The 18,700-nt window shown below is 34.1% G+C and overlaps 1 protein-coding gene across 4 annotated transcripts in view; it reads right to left on the reverse strand.

The window, feature by feature from the left end:
* Positions 1 to 14,617: 14,617 nt before the first annotated feature.
* Positions 14,618 to 18,700, reverse strand: part of LUZP2 (leucine zipper protein 2) — a 280,149-nt gene continuing 276,066 nt past the window's right edge. For 3 of the 4 annotated variants that reach the window (XM_042784716.1, XM_033006825.2, XM_033006828.2), the window contains 2 exons: positions 15,927 to 16,004; positions 14,618 to 15,259 (listed from right to left, as the gene is read on the reverse strand). In XM_042784716.1, the coding sequence (XP_042640650.1) occupies positions 15,152 to 15,259; positions 15,927 to 16,004 (186 nt within the window). In that variant the 3' untranslated portion in view covers positions 14,618 to 15,151. The remainder of the gene's footprint in view (positions 15,260 to 15,926; positions 16,005 to 18,700) is intronic. The other variant, XM_033006829.2, reaches the window with a different exon arrangement.

Here is an 18,700-nt window from a genome sequence, read left to right on the forward strand (position 1 = left end):
CATTTTTTTCACAAACGCTGGGTTGTTAATAGACCATAATAATTTGATAATAAGCCAGTGAAATGTAGGATAAAAGAAATTCATCCTCTTCTTTTGCTCACTGATGACTATAAATTTGCTCAGACAAAAAAAAAAATCAGGTAGTGAATAAAAGTCTGTAATAACATGGTAGCTGAAAGTAAATGTACATCCTTTGGTTTTAAAATGCAATTTAATAAAAATAAAAAATAATTAAATTGCTTGGAGAGACTTAATTGTCATTTGAACTACACTATTAACATTTAAGATATAATTGATTTGACAGTAGAGTGATAGGCCATTCTCTGAAATCCTTTACTTAGGACTCCCTCATGGTTATGAATTTTGATCTGCAGACCATAGTCCATCAAACTGCTTGATGTCCTTGTTTATTTTACCAAAGAAAAGACTGTATAAAAGGTAGCAGAATGATTAGGGTCAAGATGGTAAGAATGGCAGGGTGAGAGATGAGGGATTTGAACTGAACCATCTGACTCCTTGGCCACTGAAGTAAAAACAATCCATGATGCAACTCATCCCCAGCTCTCACCCTCCTCACTCTTGCTAGAAATGTCACATAGAAACAAAATATTGACTTCATATTTCCAACTTAATTTCATCCTGGAAAAAGAAACCCAAAAGCTTTATTTCAGGTCAAAACCAAACTGACAGAAAGAAATATTCAATCAAATCATAGCAATGCTGCTGGAATATTCAAAGGTGTTTGACTGCAGGGGGAACATGCAAACAACAGGTGTAGGTTATGTAAGAAATCACTTTCTACTGCAAGCTTTCAAGTTTGGCTATTTAGGTTTGGATTATCAAAAGAAAAGCATTTCTGCTTCTTATAAGTATATTTTTGACTTCCACATGCTTTCTCTCCTCTTCTCTGTATGTTCCTTTCCCTTTCCACCCCTAGAACTCAGCTCAAAAGAACAAATTATTCATTATAGCATCAAAGTCAAGAAAGCTTGCTTGCCTTGGGGTCTGATTTTGAAAGCTGGTTGACCTTTGAGTCTAAAAAGGTGCAAGCTCCCATTTAACCTCTTCTTCTTCTGGGGCACTTAAAAGAATTCTGCAGATATGTTGGGGGAAAGAGGCACATCAAGGCCCTCTGAACAGATTTAGACTTTCTCTCCTGTATCAACTGATTATTTTCCTAACACTTACAGAAGCTTTAGAATATTTAAGCCCTTGAATCCTTCAACAAATTTGGCTGAAGTAGGCCAACAGGACCAAAAATTTATTCAGCCGATATATACAGAGATGAAAAAGCATACTTCACAAGAAACAGCTAACCACACCTAGTGGCTGAATACTGCTTATCTTACCTTAAAAAACTATTTTTTTTTTAATAACAAAAATAATTTTCATGTATTTAAATACATTAGCTGAAAAGGAATAATGTTGAAAAAACTCTCCAATTTCTTCACTTTCCTTTTTTTTTTTTTGATGTATAAGATATTACCAAGTAACAAAAATAAGCTCAAAGAGAACAGCTTCGCACTACCTATCTCATAAAACAGGAGCATAAGTGTCTAATGACATGGAAACATAGACAATTTAAATTTTGAACAAATAAATTAAATATGTTTGAAGTGTATACACTATCTATGAGGTTAAAATGTTTAGTGAGATTGAACAAAGATTTCTTCTAGTATTTACAAACAAACATTCTTTTGCATTCAATTAAATTGCTAAGTAAAATCAAAATACTCATAGTTATAATAGAAAATCATCTCTTTCTCTAAAAGTTTAGTTCAAATTAAAATTTCTGTTGATACTTGGCAACCAAGAGCTTTGGAAATAATATTAACTCTTCTTTCAAGGTTTAAGCAAATCTCTGTCAACCGGTACCAGAGGATTATCTCAAAATGTAGGGATTTCCAGAGAAATACTATCTAAAAATCTGCTGCCCTGTTCATTGAAGCATCTGATTATGATCTTTTGTCAGTGACAGTGGTTTGTGATAATAAATGCTGCTGAAAGGTTAATCCAGAGTAGCGCTCTGCTCCTTCAAATTTCATTTTTATCCCTGCAGTGGGTCCAGTAAATATAACCTTGAAAAAAGGTATCTTTACAGAATTCCTTGCCCTGCCAGTGCTGCTGGCTCAGGCAGTCTGGCCAAGACATTAATTGTTGCGAAATGTTTGATATGTGCATTGGGAAATTGTATAGACTATCTCCACAGCTGTGCATGTTCTCTCTGATAACATGCTGTTGTCCTTTTGTTAACATTTGTACTATAGAAATGCAGATATTTTTGTATCTAGAGCTCAGAGGAAAACAGGGATAAATTTAACAGATGTAATGCTTATTTCCCAATATATAAATAATCAAGATGGCCTGTTGTTATAATTGTAGTAAATTCTCTTTAAAAACATTTCACGTTCAGTCCTCAGCACTATAGACTCTGAAGTACTGACAGAATAAAGCTTCATTATTAACGTTGCATAAATCCCATCTCAATGAAGACAAGTTCAGCCCTCCTAATATGCCATTTTGAGGAGTAGAAATAACAAATTCCAGACCCTTTAACTGCCACAAAACATAAAAGTTGTTTTAATCAGAAAGGGAAGAGCACATGAATTACCACTCGGACTGTGTACTCTTCAAATGCATGATTTCCTCCTTGCTGATATGTGCAATACATTGCAAATTCCCATTCTTTTCCCCACTCCTTAGCTTAATTAACATGAAAAAGATGTTCCTTTCCATTATTTGAGAATATTCTTTGCTTCTATAGATGAGACTGTAATTAACGAGACTGCAAGGAGAAAAACAAGAAATATGAGTCCTAAATTAATGAGATATTACAGATATTATGGATTAGACCTGTTCAACCTTGCCAGCTAGAACAATAGCAGGGAGACAACGGCTGCTTTCTTCTGCTTACATTAAAACCACTTTTAATTAAAAGAAACAGATTGGGTGGAGAGGAAAGGCTTTTCTTTTATTCCCTCTTCAGTAACCTATGATTTTGGGTTTCTTCCTTTTTCTGCTCAAATGACACAAAGGATGTCTGCGTAGCTATGCAATTGTAAGTGACAGGAGAATGCTGGCACTCAAAATTGCCAGTTTGACTTTTTAATATATTCCATTGTAACGTCAGTCGCAAGCTGCCTTCCACACTGCTCTCCTAACCCCTCCAAAAGCATCTGACTGGTTTCACAGGTACTCTCCCCCCTTCCCCAATACGGGGCTGGAAGAAAGCAGAAAGCCGGTGACCTGTGTGTTCTGGGTTGCAGCACTCTGCCAGCTAAGCAACCCTGTAATTTGGAGAGTTACATGCTAGGAGTGCAACCAATTTAAAACAGCTCTTCCCGACTACAAGGGATGATGAAAGATAAGGAGAGAAACAGGGTGTGCCTGAAACCACCTTGAGAAATGACAGGGAGCTACTTCTGATGTACATATGTCCTGGGAAATGACAGTGTGAATCTCCTGGTGGTGGTTCTGTGGATGGAGAAATACGAAAATATAATAATTTCTTCAAACATGCAAAATTAATATGAAGATAGATGTTGCCCATACTTTGACAATTGGATTTAATGTCTCATTGAACAGTAAGTATCAGAATAGAAAACTGAGGAATTCTTTTTATCATGCAGAGATGGATTTTTTAACTTTTTTATTGTCTTTTCTGTATTCCTGTTTGCTCAACATGCTCCCTGAGACTTACCCTTTTGCTGTGCAACTGACAACAAGCCTATTACTCTGGTAGGTCAAATCTATCACTTCCTGACTAACATATCCCAAGCATAACCTGCCCAAGACACTTCGTAAGGCTCCCAACTCTCTTAGATGAAAACACTGAAATTTCCAGGAAAAAAAAAAAAAACGCAAAACACACAAGCTGATTCCTCTTTCAAACCCATCACAGTGTGGTTGTTTTTCATGTTTGTTGAGTGTGCTTTGTGTTTATTTCCCCCTTCTTTAAATACTTAAGAAAAAAATATCAGGAAAAAACCCCAAAAGTCCTTCTTTTTCTTTTTGGTTTAGACTTCACAAGACTGCTGAAAGGTCTAATTCTGCCTGTGGACATTGAAACACACATGCAACAAACACCATTTTGCAAAACATATTTCACTGATTGTGGTGGGGACAGCTTTTTTGTATTTTGTTTTGGCACTTCCTGCAGCAAAATAAATCTTCAGAATATGACTAATGCTTCTGCATCCTACGGTGGGAAATATCACGATATATTGCTATATATACACACCCATAACAACATGCTCCTAAGCCTTGGATGAGTAACATTTTATGGGTTTTTAAGCTTGGTTCTCTTGATTCCAGCTTAGCTCTCAGAAAAATGAGCCAGATTAAAAGCACATACATCCCACAATTTTTGGTGTATTCGGGTTTTACTTTTTGGAGGAAGAAAATATTTAAATGGTGAGGTGAATCCAAGACCTCTTTCTCATAGGGGATGCAGCCAACATGATGGGTCCAAGCCTGCAACAGAGGGAGGCCGGGATACTTCTGATGATAATCAGAATACAACATAGTGATGTTTTCACAGATCAAAGGTTGGGTATGAATATTTTACTGTACAAGAACCTGGAAAGGGGAATAATAGAGCCAGTAAAAAATTTATGACTAAAGAAAAGCCTTCAAGTGGTCCTGTAATAGTTGATTGAATTTGAAGCATGGCAAGACCATTTTCTACTGTGGTGTCTTGTTGGTTGGTTGCTTTCCTCTGAGATCACTAAGATATATTTCTCATGTAAAATATTTCCAATCCCATTTTAAAAGCTGATCTTTTAGAGATAAAATCTTATCACTCAGCCTATGATTGTCTGTTTAAGTCTGTTATTACACTACTTTCACTCTCTCTGTTGTACAAAGTGTGGAATGGTTGGTGGACACAAATAACGAATGTATTTGTGAATTAAAAATAGACTGCAAAGTATAAAATAAATGTTTATTAGCTTATTTGTATATATCTACACTCATGTGTCAAAGTTCTTTTCTGTTGTTCTAGCTTCCTGGAAAATGATAAATAGATTAACACTGAAAAATATAATATATAGTACCCCTCTCTCTGGCACCATGATTTAATCTATCCTCACAAGCATCTAATTATACTAGTTAAATCTTTGATGTTTTTTTTTGCTTTCTATAAAATCTATGTCCTATCTGACTCCCAAGTGAATAAATCGCTTTACAAACTTAAAAGAAATTGTTGTTAAGAACTGCATACTCTGAAAAGGGTGTTGAACTGCCGCTGACACCATTACCAACTGCTATGAGAAGAGCAGCACACACATTTTTCCTTCATTGTAATGACATAGCATTCTCATTACCTAGCTGCATGCTAGAAGGACTAGACCTATATCAATTGACAAAACAAACAGTTTTTCTCAAAACTCGCTATCCGAATTATTTTCCTTGCTTTCACTTGTGAAAATAAAAGGCAAAACAACTTCAAAAAATGAATCCAAACTCATTATTTTGTATTCAAATCACTAAAAAAATTAGGATTACTGAGTCACTGTTTACATCTTATCTCCCTTACTATTCTTCATTCCGCAATTAAAAATTTGGATCTGTGAAAGTTTTGCAAACCTAAGGAAATAAAGTTTTTCTCAGCCATTTTTTTGGTTTTACTCTAGCAGGCTTTTCTGAGTTAGTGAATTATTTTTCTTTACATAAGAATTCAAACCAATATGTTTCCCAGAGGATGTTATTTTATTTTTTTAAATACATTTTTTCCTATTTAAAATGGTATTTGAAACAGGGAGAAGGAAATGAGGAAAGGAACAAGACAGATGTATCAATCATTGAACAGTTTTAAAGAGCACTGAATGCATTATTTCCAACAAATATATTATGGCCTGATTCAGGAATAATAAGAAATTAGATCTTACATATTATGCATTAAATAAGTCCAGCTTCAATGTCCTTTTTGATCATCCAGGTCCATCAAGAGGTGAGAAGGGTGGAAAGGCATAAGTACCTTCAGGGTACTACAGGATGCAAATGGAGAGCAACACACAAACAAAAAGTCAAGCTTATTTCAAAAGCCTTTATAATACAGAGTTGTCATATGTGCACCAAGGTCTGGCGATGAAAATTTAATTTCTGATGCAGTATCATTTGCCCCATCAAAGACAGTCCTATGATATTAAGGTTATTATACCCTGAGAACAAGACCCAGCTGGCACCACTAAATTTAGCTGAACATTAGGCCATGTGGGAGTTTCTTACAGATGGCAGTCATCTCATCTGCACTGGAAAAGGTAAAAGCAATATAATTTCATTACTTGCAGTAAGCCTTTGTCTGTCACATCTGCAGAGCAATGACACTACAAGAATTTTTTTAAGTGTTAGACTTTGCTCAGCTAACATATAATGGCTTCACTCTGCATGTGAATAACCTAAAAAACGGGTCAGTTTATCAGCAGCTAAATCCCATATATTTGAGGGTGTTGATTTTGTAAGCTTGGGGATTATTTAGTGAGTATTAATTAATTATATTAATCAACATTATTTAACAAATGTTGTCTTGGAAATGATAGTTAAGTTAATAAAGAATTATAGCCAAAGTGGGAATTTCATATTTGTTTGGTTTTACATTTAGGAACCTAAATTAAAAACCTGTTTAATATGAGGCAAATTCTACCTGCCAAATTCACACTGATTTTTTGAATCATTTGTTATTCGGATTTTAATTCTGCTGCTCATATTAGTAAAACACAGAAAATACCCACCCAGGAAATCCTGTTCTGTCTTTGATGACCCACAATGAAGAAAAATAGAGAAATAAGAAAAGGTTCCAAGTATGTACAGATATCCAAAATCAACGAACTCTCTTACTCAGGGATATAAATATCTAAGATGATTAGATGGGTTTTTTAAAATCTATAATTGCGTATGTATTAATCTGTAACAGTAAAACCCCCATGTTTTTAAAGCTGCATATTGATACACATTGTACTATTTAAAAATAGTTTGAAATTACATTTATATGATCCAGTTTTGCTCACTTTCACCCACGTGTAATGTAGGAGTAAATTGAACATGACTGTTTGTGAGATGAGATACTTATTTTTGAAGTGTCGTTTATATATATATATATACACACACAAGGCAGAGGAATTTCCCTTTTCTTTTCTAGATTTTTGAAAAGTGCTTGAGGGCTCCTCTCCAAAGTGAGAGAGCTTTTCCAAATTATCCAAATCCTGCTGAAGTTTCTACTGAAATGAGATTTAGGAATCTTTTTCTTTGGGGAAAAAAGTATCATAGTATCAAATCCAGGATAATTGCCATTATGAACGCTACTTGCTTTAAAGGTATTGCCTGATCTGAAAAATAAGTTTTCTTCATTTTCATTACAACTCTGAAAAACTGTAAGACTGTAAGCTGCTACCAACTTATTCTGGGCATGACCAAAACCATCCAAAAGTTTATAAACTATCTTTCAGCTTGAAAAACTACAACTCTGCCTAGTAGCTATCTTAATTAGTAACCATTAGATGAATCTTAATTCATTTTTCTGTATATAAAATCTAAATCTCAGCGATGAATATCAAAGGAGTAGAAACATTATTCTTCGTTTCTTCCCCAGGGTTCTGCAATAACTACAACAGTGATATGACATTTAAAATTGTTTTTCATGGTGAAAAACTATTAAGTAACAAGAATAAACTTCCCTTCAGGTTATCACATAATGTTTGTTCCTGGAAGCTTCACTGAAACTATATGGTTAAGAAATAATCTGGCCCAGGGATCCTAAAACAATCTTGAATTTTAATACCTACTTTATGTGGGTCCTCTTTCAATCAGTAATCAACTCTTCCCTCAACATCACTAAGTCTAGATTTCATTTGATTTTTTTTCTCTGTCTAATTTTGGTCTATTTTACAATTTTTATTCTTTTGGATGATATTACCCATTGCATTTCTCAAAAATTCAACCAAATTGTCAACAAAGGCTATGATGAATTACAAATCCATAAAACCAAGAGTAAAGTCAGTAATACTTTTAAACAGCACGTTTTCCCATATCACAGGAAAGATGTAAATAAGTTCTACTTGTTTAATAGGCACTAAAGAAAGTGTGGTGAAAACTTTTTGTTAACTTTGCCAAGTCTTACAATTCTGAAACAGGCAGTCATGTTTAGTGCAATTTTAAGGGCTTTAAGAACATGGAAAGTATTGTTTACCACAACGAATTCTGTTTAACGTTGCCTTTAGTTACAAAACAAGTGCCATAGCAGTATTTGCTCAGAAGCCTGCCTGCCACGGCACCCGAGATAACGCTGGGGTCCAACAGTAGTAGCTTCTGACATGATCCCTCAGCCAGGATGTCAGATGCTCATCCAGCACTGTCTGTACCAAATCAGTTGTCCAAGACCAGTGACCTGAGGAATATGAATACCTGCAGAAAACGTCTTTTGTCCATGGGATGTGACTGCTGTACTGTGTTAGCACCTACTGTAGCAGGATTAATAGCAACATAATCCTTGAAACCGACACTTCAGCTGACAGGTTGACAGTGGAAAAAAGAGAAAGATGGGAAGAAGGAAGTGAAAGGGTATTATCTGATACATAAAATGAAATCCTTCTGAATGTTACATCACTTTATACTACAGGTCAATATTTGACAGACAGATGTTTAACCAAGTGTTTCTTGATATGCCAAAGTATTATTTGCTTGTCATCGTGTTAATCAGAAGTACTCCTATTAAGTTACAGATACAAAGTAAGACATATATATGACAAACACCCAGGCTTCCATGGATATGCTAACTACTGCATAGTTTTAGATAAATACTCTCCAATTGAGCATTGTATACAGCAAGGCAATATATTTGTAACATGCATGCATACACATCTACGTGCAACATTTTATCTAGAACGCAGCTCATCTGTTTTCAGATGCACCGGTGGTCTGGCAGGACTCAGTGAATAAAACAGCATACCTGATACTAACTTAATCTCTAGTCCTTGGGAGTGGAAGTACTGTCCGTTTTAAGAGCATTCAACACTTCCAATTGTAAGGCCCCATTTTTAGAAAGTCTTAGCTTCAATTATTTGAATTGTTATTTCCATTTTGGATTTCTACCCCAGGTACAAACTTTGCTTTAATTTCAGCCAAAATGATATAAATTATGTCCAATGTAAGCTCACAGAATACATACCTTTTTTTGGTTTGTTTTGTTCTTCCCAGATGTAAAAATCATTAAAAAATGCTCAATGACTTTTCAGTTCTATATCTTAGCAGTGACTGTAAACATGTCAAGAACATATATTTTGTCACAATTATATTGTTGTTGTTTTTTTGTTTTGTTTTTTTTTTTTTATTATTATTTTTTTTTTTTTTTTTTTTTGCTATATCTGCAAGGCTGGAAAATCTACACTTTGAAATTTGTGGCTGGTGGGATCAAAGTCCACCAAAGTGGATTTTGTCTCTTTTCCCCATTTCTGATGCTACTATAGATTATGCAGAATTAAAACAATTTACTGAATCAAAGGCTACCCTCATTTTCTTAGAAGAGAAGGGAGCTTGGTGAAGTTTCAGCCCCCGGCACAGCGCCCCGGGGATAGCAGACCTCTCTGGGCGAGCTGCAGAGCGGGGCTGTCCAGGTTTCCCACACATCAGTGGGCAAGTGATGGGCTGGGGACAAGTGTGAAGGAGAAGACACAGCAGAAGCAGACAGACTTGTTTTCAAACTCTTTCTCATTGTGTCTTATTCAGGGGATGTTAACTAGTGCATTTAAAAAGCTTCTTGTTGACCATATGTAACAAAACCTAGATTTTTGGCTGTACTAGTAAGTAAAAAAAAAATAGATTTTTGCCTGAACTATTAAGGAAAGGGTGCAGGCAGATTCACCTTAAGCTCCAGTCTGAGCTGGGCTGATGTAAATGTATGCACTTAAGGAGATGTTAGCACCGACAGTTTACGTAAGTAGCTAAACAGACTGAAATGCTGGTTTTGCTAATTTTGGTCTATGGTTTCTTCTGACTGTCTGTGAAGTGTCCTCTGCTTGTGCTTAACCAGAAGGCTTCCTTCCCCCTACCCCCCAATCCATTTCTGACAATTATTTCAAATGAACAGTCACTTTTGTTTACTTTCATTTAGTTCAACATAGCTTGGTCACAAGATACCAATACATAATTCTAATCTCTTGCAATTAGTGTTCATTATAGTACGTGAATCTATAAAATTGAACTATTAATCATGATAAAGTACAAAAACATCACTACATCATTGCTGTACTACAAGGTTGAATGTGCTGTGGAAAAATAAAATTCTCATCTTTTTCAGATCAGTATACAAAGAATTTTGGGACACTTTCACTGTGCAAATCAAGGTGAAAGCATTGAGCTAAATATCTAATATTACTGTACTTGAAAATAACTTACAGAAATTTAAGGAAAAATATTTTCAGTTAGAGAACACAGTTAATGACTGTCAGAAAAGTTGGCTTGATAATTTACACACGTGATTTACTTTAAGCATGAGTTGTTTCATGCCTCAAAATAAGGCAAAAAATTATGAAATTAAATTTTTACAGCAAAATCAAGTTAGTGTTTTATAGATCATTAATTTGTATAGTCTTAATTCATAGTATCATTAAGAGTATTTTGGAAGAACAAGGTAATGGTCTCTGGGTATGGCTAATATTTAAGGTTTGTTTGGTTTTTTTTTTAACTATTCATTTAAATAAATCAATAATCCTTGCATAGCAGTGCATTTTAATATACATTTAATCACAAGTGTACCAACTGCAGTTGACTGCTTGGTCAATATTAAAAAGAAACACTAGAAGTAAAATAAAATGGTAACTACCAAGTAGGATTGCAAATGCAAACTTTGCTATTTATTTTCATCATTAAATGTTTTTCTTTTGCGTTTTTAAGTGGAGCCAAAATGGGAAGTTTTCATATAGTCATCTTGTCAACATATATAGGAAAAATAATCCTCAAAATACATAAAATAGGAGACAGACATATAAAATAGGTATTTCTAGCTATTATTAACTGGTTTAAGATTTTTCCAGAAATCCACCCATTTCTGGAGCTTCCCTTTGAGAAATAAAATTATAATTTATTTTTTCAAAAAACAAAGAATATGTGCTAATATTTCATATACTTTCTTATTTTTTCTTTCTGAAACAATTTACAAACTTCACAGATTATCGTATAACTGAATGAAAAACACCCTATGTATATAAAATTCAGTGTGAATGGTCAACAATGGGCTGGATTTCACTAACATAATTCTCACTCAGGGAAGCACCAAGACTTATTTTTATGAATCCTGATGATTAAACCAGAAATAAAATATAATGAAATTAACTCAAGAAAAATGATCTACCATGTTCTTCTGCAGAAAATGACCCATTTTAAACACAAACGGTCTTAAATATTTTCACAGTCTATCAATATGAAAATTAGAATAATTTAGTATTCTCTTTCTGTAAATAGACATTGCTGTATACACATATGCTTACAAATACATATGCATATAAAGATGGATAGAAAGAGATTAATTCGGAGAAGTCTATTATGTAAAGTAAAATTGAAATGGAAGTTTAACGTTTGAAATAATATAAAATCCATCTCATTCTCTTACAAAAGAGAATATGTATGGCCTGCTCTTAAACTAGAAGTTAAATTGCTTTTAACTGCTAAACTTTGGAATATCTAATAGAAAAGCGTTTTGTCTCCTTATGTGTAATCCTTATTTGCAAAGAGAGGGATACAGTCCATGACCTGGTTGCCAGGCAACTACATGGAATTACAAAACATTTTCTTAAGATGTGCTGCCCTGTGGTATGTTGAGTCTGCACAGGGAAACAGGCCCTGTGACACGGATCTCTCTGAACCTGATCATAAAGGGGTTTAGAGTACTTTAGAGAGACCAAGTAAGTGCAACTGTGACTTAAACTGTATAAACTGAAGTTCCTTTATGATCATGTTCTTTATAATGTTGAGTAACTACAAATCAGAAGAAATAGCAAAGTCTGTTTAGCTTCATCCCAGAGCTGGGATGTGAAACAACTCACTCTCACAGCTGGAATGAAAGAATGGTTATTGATCCACTGAGGGAAAATATACACAGCTTTGCTAGTGACAAGCAATGTTAATGCTTGGAAGCATTATTGTGAGGGTTTTTTTTTTCTTTCTTTTGAAAATCCTTGACTTTCACCACACAAACTCTTACACATTCCAATGTCCTCTCTAAATTTTCTTTTCTTTTTTTTTTTTTTTTTCAAGTTCAGATTGAAAAGCAGTTTCCTCTGAAACTGAAAAGATGTTATTATGTTTTTGAACTATAGTTCTCTGAGATACAACCATAAAAGATATATTTCATTTCAGATGTGTACCAACCTCTCGAAACAAGACTAGAATCTTCAGAATAGCAGTATTTGTTAAGCCATACCTACAAAATGTATCAGATATACCTACACCATATATAGACAAAAGATTAATTATCCATCATTATTTTTCTTAACTCTACATCATTATGTAAATTATTCTAAAAATAATATGTATGAAAATAATCAGGGATTCCAGTCATCACCTTCAAGAAGTGAAACTGTTAATCACACTGAAAATGAGTGGCAACCAATGTCCCATCTGAAGGTAGTCAAGTAATTCTCAGACTAGACATAACATCTACAGCTTCAGTCAAATTAAAAGGATTAATTCTCCCCACCAACATGGCTTTATTCATTTGTCTTACCTGATCTTCACTGTTACCTAGGAAAAGGGACATACAAAAGTGAAAGCATACTGACATGAAAACATACCCCAGATTACGATCCTGTGGCTAGAAGAAAGCTTCTAACAAGAAAACTTTTGGAAACAAACAAACAAACAAACAAAAAACAAAACCAAAATAACCTCACAACACCCCACCCACCCCAATATTTTGTGCTCTTTTTCTGATGGCAAACATATTTATTACATTAACGATCTGGTGGTGAAATACCAATTAAATTATGCACATTGCCAGAAAGTAGAGGGCTGTTCAATTATTTACTGGTTTCATGTATGTTAAAAAAAAAAAAAAAAAAAAAAAAAAAAAGCAAAATAGATTGTTGCTGACTTATAAAGTACAGTTTTTTCATGTTGTGGACACAAACCCCAAGCCATCCCTTGACACAGCAGTAATAAGCAGTTATAACAATAGTAGATGCGCCATCAACAGTGCTGAATTCTTTAGAAAGGTGAAACAAATGCCAGGTAGGGCAGCTTACCTTATTCCTCTGAGACATGTACATGAAGATCCATGTCCTTTCTAGACAGATGACTGAAATGGTTTCAGTGGCCTTTTTAGACCATACCTTAGATATTCCAGTTAAGGTGTGTCATATGCAAAGAAATGTTGGTTTTGACAGAACTGGAAATTAGCATCAGCTGTAGATATGACAGGATCACAAGTCTCTTGCTCACTGAAAATTATGAAATACAGCAGATTGTCTCCAGCCAGGTTCGCTGTGACTAAAATTGAAATGCAGCAAATGTCTGCTATGTGGCCCACATTTGCCTAGAACAAATTCATATTGTATTTGATGGGTACAATTTGATGATGATTGATTTTAGGATGAGATGTGAAAAGCCACATCTCTTTTCTGATTACTTTTGTGGTCAGGATTTCACTTTTTTTGACACTTAACATGGATAATCTTTTCTTTGATAGTAGTGTGACTTTGTTGAGCAGTATTTTGACATCATTTGGTCAGCTCATGATATTCTTTCCTTTTTAAAATTGTAATTTCTTCAGACAGAGAAACCTACCATTCTGCAATATCTACCTTCACGTAGAGGAGCACATACAAGATGTCAGAGTGAAATATTATTCACACCACCAAGGAAGAGACAGCTATTGGATGAGACTGTTGAAGGATAGGTAAAATCTTAAAAGCTAAAACTGAAGCAGAGAGGACCACTAAATGAGATAAAAGATTCGTCTATTTGCTTTTTAAACTGATTCATAAGCAAGGAAAAGCAAACAAATATAAGTAAACCACTTTCAAACTAGTAAAAGTTGTAATGTGATGCTGTGTGTAGTAAGAGGATGGTGGTTTACAAGTTACAGCTACTTAAAACACTTCATGAAAGAAGAAAGCATAAAAGCATTGCATCAGGCAATTAACTGTTCCTAAGGCACTAGAGTTCTTGAAATATTTTCATTTCAGCAAGATGAGGCATATGAATTCCTAAATTAGACCAATAATGACATACACACAACAAAAAAAAGCATTCTCTCTTCCTTCTCCTCCCTTCCTTTTTGCTTTCTTGTCACAGAGTATGTGACCCATAAGAAACTGTAAGAACCCTTGGAGTCACAGAGCTTACCCCAACCAAAATGCTCCTCCCTGCTCGAAGGACCAAAGGCCACCTGTAGTGGACAAAACAAGGTTTTACCATTTAAAGTATATTTGTCTTGCTGAGATCAGTGCAAATATAAAGAATGGAACTGACTTCTCATGACTACTACCTAAGCTATAAAATTTTACCTCAGATCCAGCTCCAAAAATTTTTATTGAATCCTAAAAAGCCATGACTCTATCTCCATCCCTTTAACTCTGCATTTCTGTCAACGCTTCAGCACTCAAAAATAGACCAGTTGTGATAGCAGTTATAAAAAAATCAACCAAACATACATCTTTTATTGTTCAAGTAAGCAGATTTGAAATGGTACTACTGAAGGGTAAGTATACATGGACCCCCACTGTTCCATTTTTACAGTTGCTCTTATGAGTTGTATTGTAATTCAACTATGTTTACACAGGTATTTTTTTTCCCCACGTTAACTGCCCCTTAATTCTTAACTTGATTTAAAACCTAGTCTGCCATACACATACATGAACAGACTGAGAAAATACTTGAGAATAGCTGTTGTTTACAAAGAAACTAATTTATAGTGTGCAATTACTGATCATGTAGAACAAGAATTCAAAAACCAGACTGTATTACAAAGCATTTCTTCAAACATCCATTTTGGATTATTGCTGGAAGGTACTAATTGGTCTATTCTAGACTAATTTACAAACATTCATAAAATAGTGAAAAATGCATGCTTTAGAAACCTGATACATTTCATGCCTCTGGACTAAAAAGAATATGAAGATGGAAGCAAGTCATGGGCATTTTAAATGTAGAATAGTAATGCTTAGGGGTTTTTTTCTCTTGTATTAACAGACTCTTCAAATTTTTTCTCATTTCTTTCAGGTGATTTTTTGTCTTCGGGTTTAGTCCATGGAGGGCTGTGTAACTTCTGTTGAAGGTGAAAATAGCATCAGTGTAAGCAGTGTACACAATATGCACATACATAAGCAAATCAAAAGTTAAGTTAAAAATCTGTGGCAATAGTGCACACAGAGCTGTATATCTGTTAAACTAATGTACCAGTCTTAAACTACTAGAAGAGAATATTGTATTTATCAACTGTGTCTAGAAAAGGATTCTGATCTCTACAAAAGGAAGTATATTTAACAATCTTTGACAGTGCAAAACCATACAAGTCTGATGCTGCTATATAACTGTGATTTTTATTTTTTTCTCTTGGTCTGTCAAATGAAGATCTTTGCTTAAAACTTTTCTGTTGGTAACATGGCTGAATATAGCTTCATATAATTACAGATATCTAATAATTTTGGAAAGCTCTCCTTTCTAGTTCCCAGTGCTATGGACATCACATTATCAAATTAAGTCATTTGACTACTAGGATAGTCCAGTTCTTTAAGCATTGAACAGTTTTTCAAAATGTTACCAACCAGAAGCCATTCTGAACAGATGAATTGCAATCAGGTACAGTCAAAGTCTGAACTGAGAAAGAAATTCTGTCTCAAAAGCATTAATGGGGAAGGTGTAAATATACTTGAAGCAATAGCATGCTTTACAAGACCTTGTAATAAAACCCCAAGAATTTCTCAGAAGCAGAATACCTGAAAGCTTGTCTCTCTTTCTGCTGTCTTCAAACGAGACGTTGAATTATTGCGATTCCCCAAACACGTCTTGCCAACCTGTCAATACAAATGTCAGAGATAACTACTTCAAACTTTTCCTAAATTATTTATGGTTTTCCTAAAAAAAAATAAATAACCAAAAAACCAGGGTTTTTTTAGCTTAATTGATGAAATGGAACAAAGCTAAGTTTTCATAGCTAAGTGAATCCCATACTCCCATCAGCCCTATAATAGTCTATTGGGTCTGCAAGTTTAACAACTTATCACTTATCTAGATTTTTTTCCTCATGTTTAAATTTCATCACAAATAGTGAAGTTTATTCCTCAAGTGGTCCCATGGAACAGATAAGTAATTATAAATGTCTGTTACGAGTGAGGAAATAGTAACAAACTGCTGAAAACTAGCATTGAAGTTAGGACTTCTCTATTCTCTTGTCTAAACTGCTAGATCTCTGATGTCTAATAATCCCTAAGTGAGGATATGTATAATAATTCCCTGAATGGAGAAGTCAGATGACCCTCAGTGTACGGAAAAGCTTGTTAGAGTCATCACTGTAATTTTATTCCATCAATAACATAATTTTTTCTTTGCCACTATGATTTTGAATGTCAGAGAAAACAGAGTTGAACAGCATAAAGAAAATTAATTACACAATAGATTTCTGAACCAAAAAGATCTCATGTTATGAGTCTTAAGTGGAGATTTACCCAGCACTGAAATTTCTGCTGTAATTAAATTAAAGTCCCTTCAGGAGTGGGATTAATGACTGAATAGGTAAAGAAATTAAAATGCAAAATACAGTAAAATATTGATAACTGGTCATTACAGTGTGTTCACTCTGGAATTTCTCTTCTTGTTTTGCTATTTAAACTGATACATTTAAATTCAGTAAACATAAATGAGGGGTTTTTTAAGTTTTAAGTCATCAAGGCTCTCTTTCACACAACAGTAATTTTGTTTATATTAAATTTTAACATAACTCTTCTTCTGAAATGTTTCCTGCTTAGTATAAGTCCTTAAAGATTTCTGAAGCTAAGTCAAGCCTAGACAGAATATTTTTTACACATCAGACATGATCTAAGTTATTATTGAAAAAAGGTGAAAAAATCATTAGTATGAGGACATGAGCTTTGCTCATAGGTATACGAATAAAAACATGTCTTCAACAAGGAACTCCCAATAATATCCACTACAATGTTTGCTGGCATTTCTGCAACTTTTTTTTTTTCATTATGGTTGATAACATTGGTCTAAAATAGAATAAACTAATTGTGTCTAGGAGACCAAAGGAATTGTGAACAAAAAGAGAAAAAAAATCTCTAAATGGTAAAGTTTTGAGGCATTTTTTCAGACTTTCTTAAGAAAACGGAATGTGAATCTGAATTTATCCTGTAGCATTTTAAATCAGGACATGATAAAAATTACCTCTCTCTGCAGAGAACACAAAATAAACACACTAACATGCAAATTAAATATAAAAAAAATTTCTAAATATCCTTTCAGTAGAAATGACATTAGATTTTAGTTAATTAAAAAGTAAGAGATTGACAAGGGGGAAGAAAATTCATTAAGTTTTTGCACTTGAGAAATTCTGACAGTCCCTTGCCTGTAACAAAGTTGATCTATGAACAGGTGTGAATACGAAAACGAAACATGTTATTAAGAAAACTGCTTGGAGAGGAGATGGCTGCCTCCCTCCTGAAAGCTTCTAGAGAGATGGTGGTACTGCCAAGGATTTTATAGTACTTCAGGGGGGCTTTAGTCATGTTTAAGCTACTGAAGTGAGCCTCTGAGATGGTGCAATTGAAGTGACTGATGGTCGGGAGACTTTTTCAAATTTTTACCACTATACTCAATAGCTAATAAAAGTTGGATTAATATTACAGGTAATAATCAGGATAGTATTGATTTTAAAAAAAGAATCCATTGATAAGACAGCAACTGCCCCTTTTATGAAAAAAATCAACTAGATAAAGAGTAAAGAATGAGATGGCAAAAAGTAGAAAATTTTAATAAAATTTTAACAGTTTAAATATACTTTTAAGACTTTACTTGTATTTAATATATTTACTAGTGAGACAGATTAAAAAAATATTTTCAGCTTAATTGTGTTTAGAAAAATTTGAGGGTTTCAGAGACTTGTAAGTGAGCAGCTTGAGCACAGGTGTTAGAGATCAAAAAGGAGCAGCATTTCAGGTCATGTAATGAAGAGGACAGAAATAATGCTAATGAAATATAAGAATATTTATAAATCCATAATTTGCTCTAACTGTACATAATAAAAAAAAAAATCAGGTAACCTATTTAACCAAGACAATACATAGACAATAGGAATCAAAAAATATTAAGTGAAATAAATAAAAATATAAGCCAACTGTTTAAGACAAACAAAAGAAGAAAAGAAAAAGGTTGCCTTTGAGCAAATAAAAGCTAATGATAAAAACAATACTTTGTAAGTGACTGATCTTTCACACTGTTTTCATAGACTGGATAACAAAGGCCATCTTGGTAGGAAAACAGCAGTGAAGATTTATGTCTGTAGGACTCCTTATCTGTCCATTCACAGTTGTTTTCTTTTTAGTAACACACCATATGGATCACTGTTGGAGAAAGATAGTAAAATGGGACATTTTTCTAAACAAAGCAACTCTGATGTCTTCATGTTGTTAAAGCATAAAGCATTTGTTATTGATTCCCTGTCACAGCGAAACCTTGAATATCCTTAACAAATAAATTACAGATCAAACAACAG

This window comes from Tyto alba, unplaced genomic scaffold (genome assembly GCF_018691265.1).
Source record: "Tyto alba isolate M040663 unplaced genomic scaffold, T.alba_DEE_v4.0 Super-Scaffold_8, whole genome shotgun sequence".
Classification (NCBI taxonomy): Eukaryota; Metazoa; Chordata; class Aves; order Strigiformes; family Tytonidae; genus Tyto; species Tyto alba.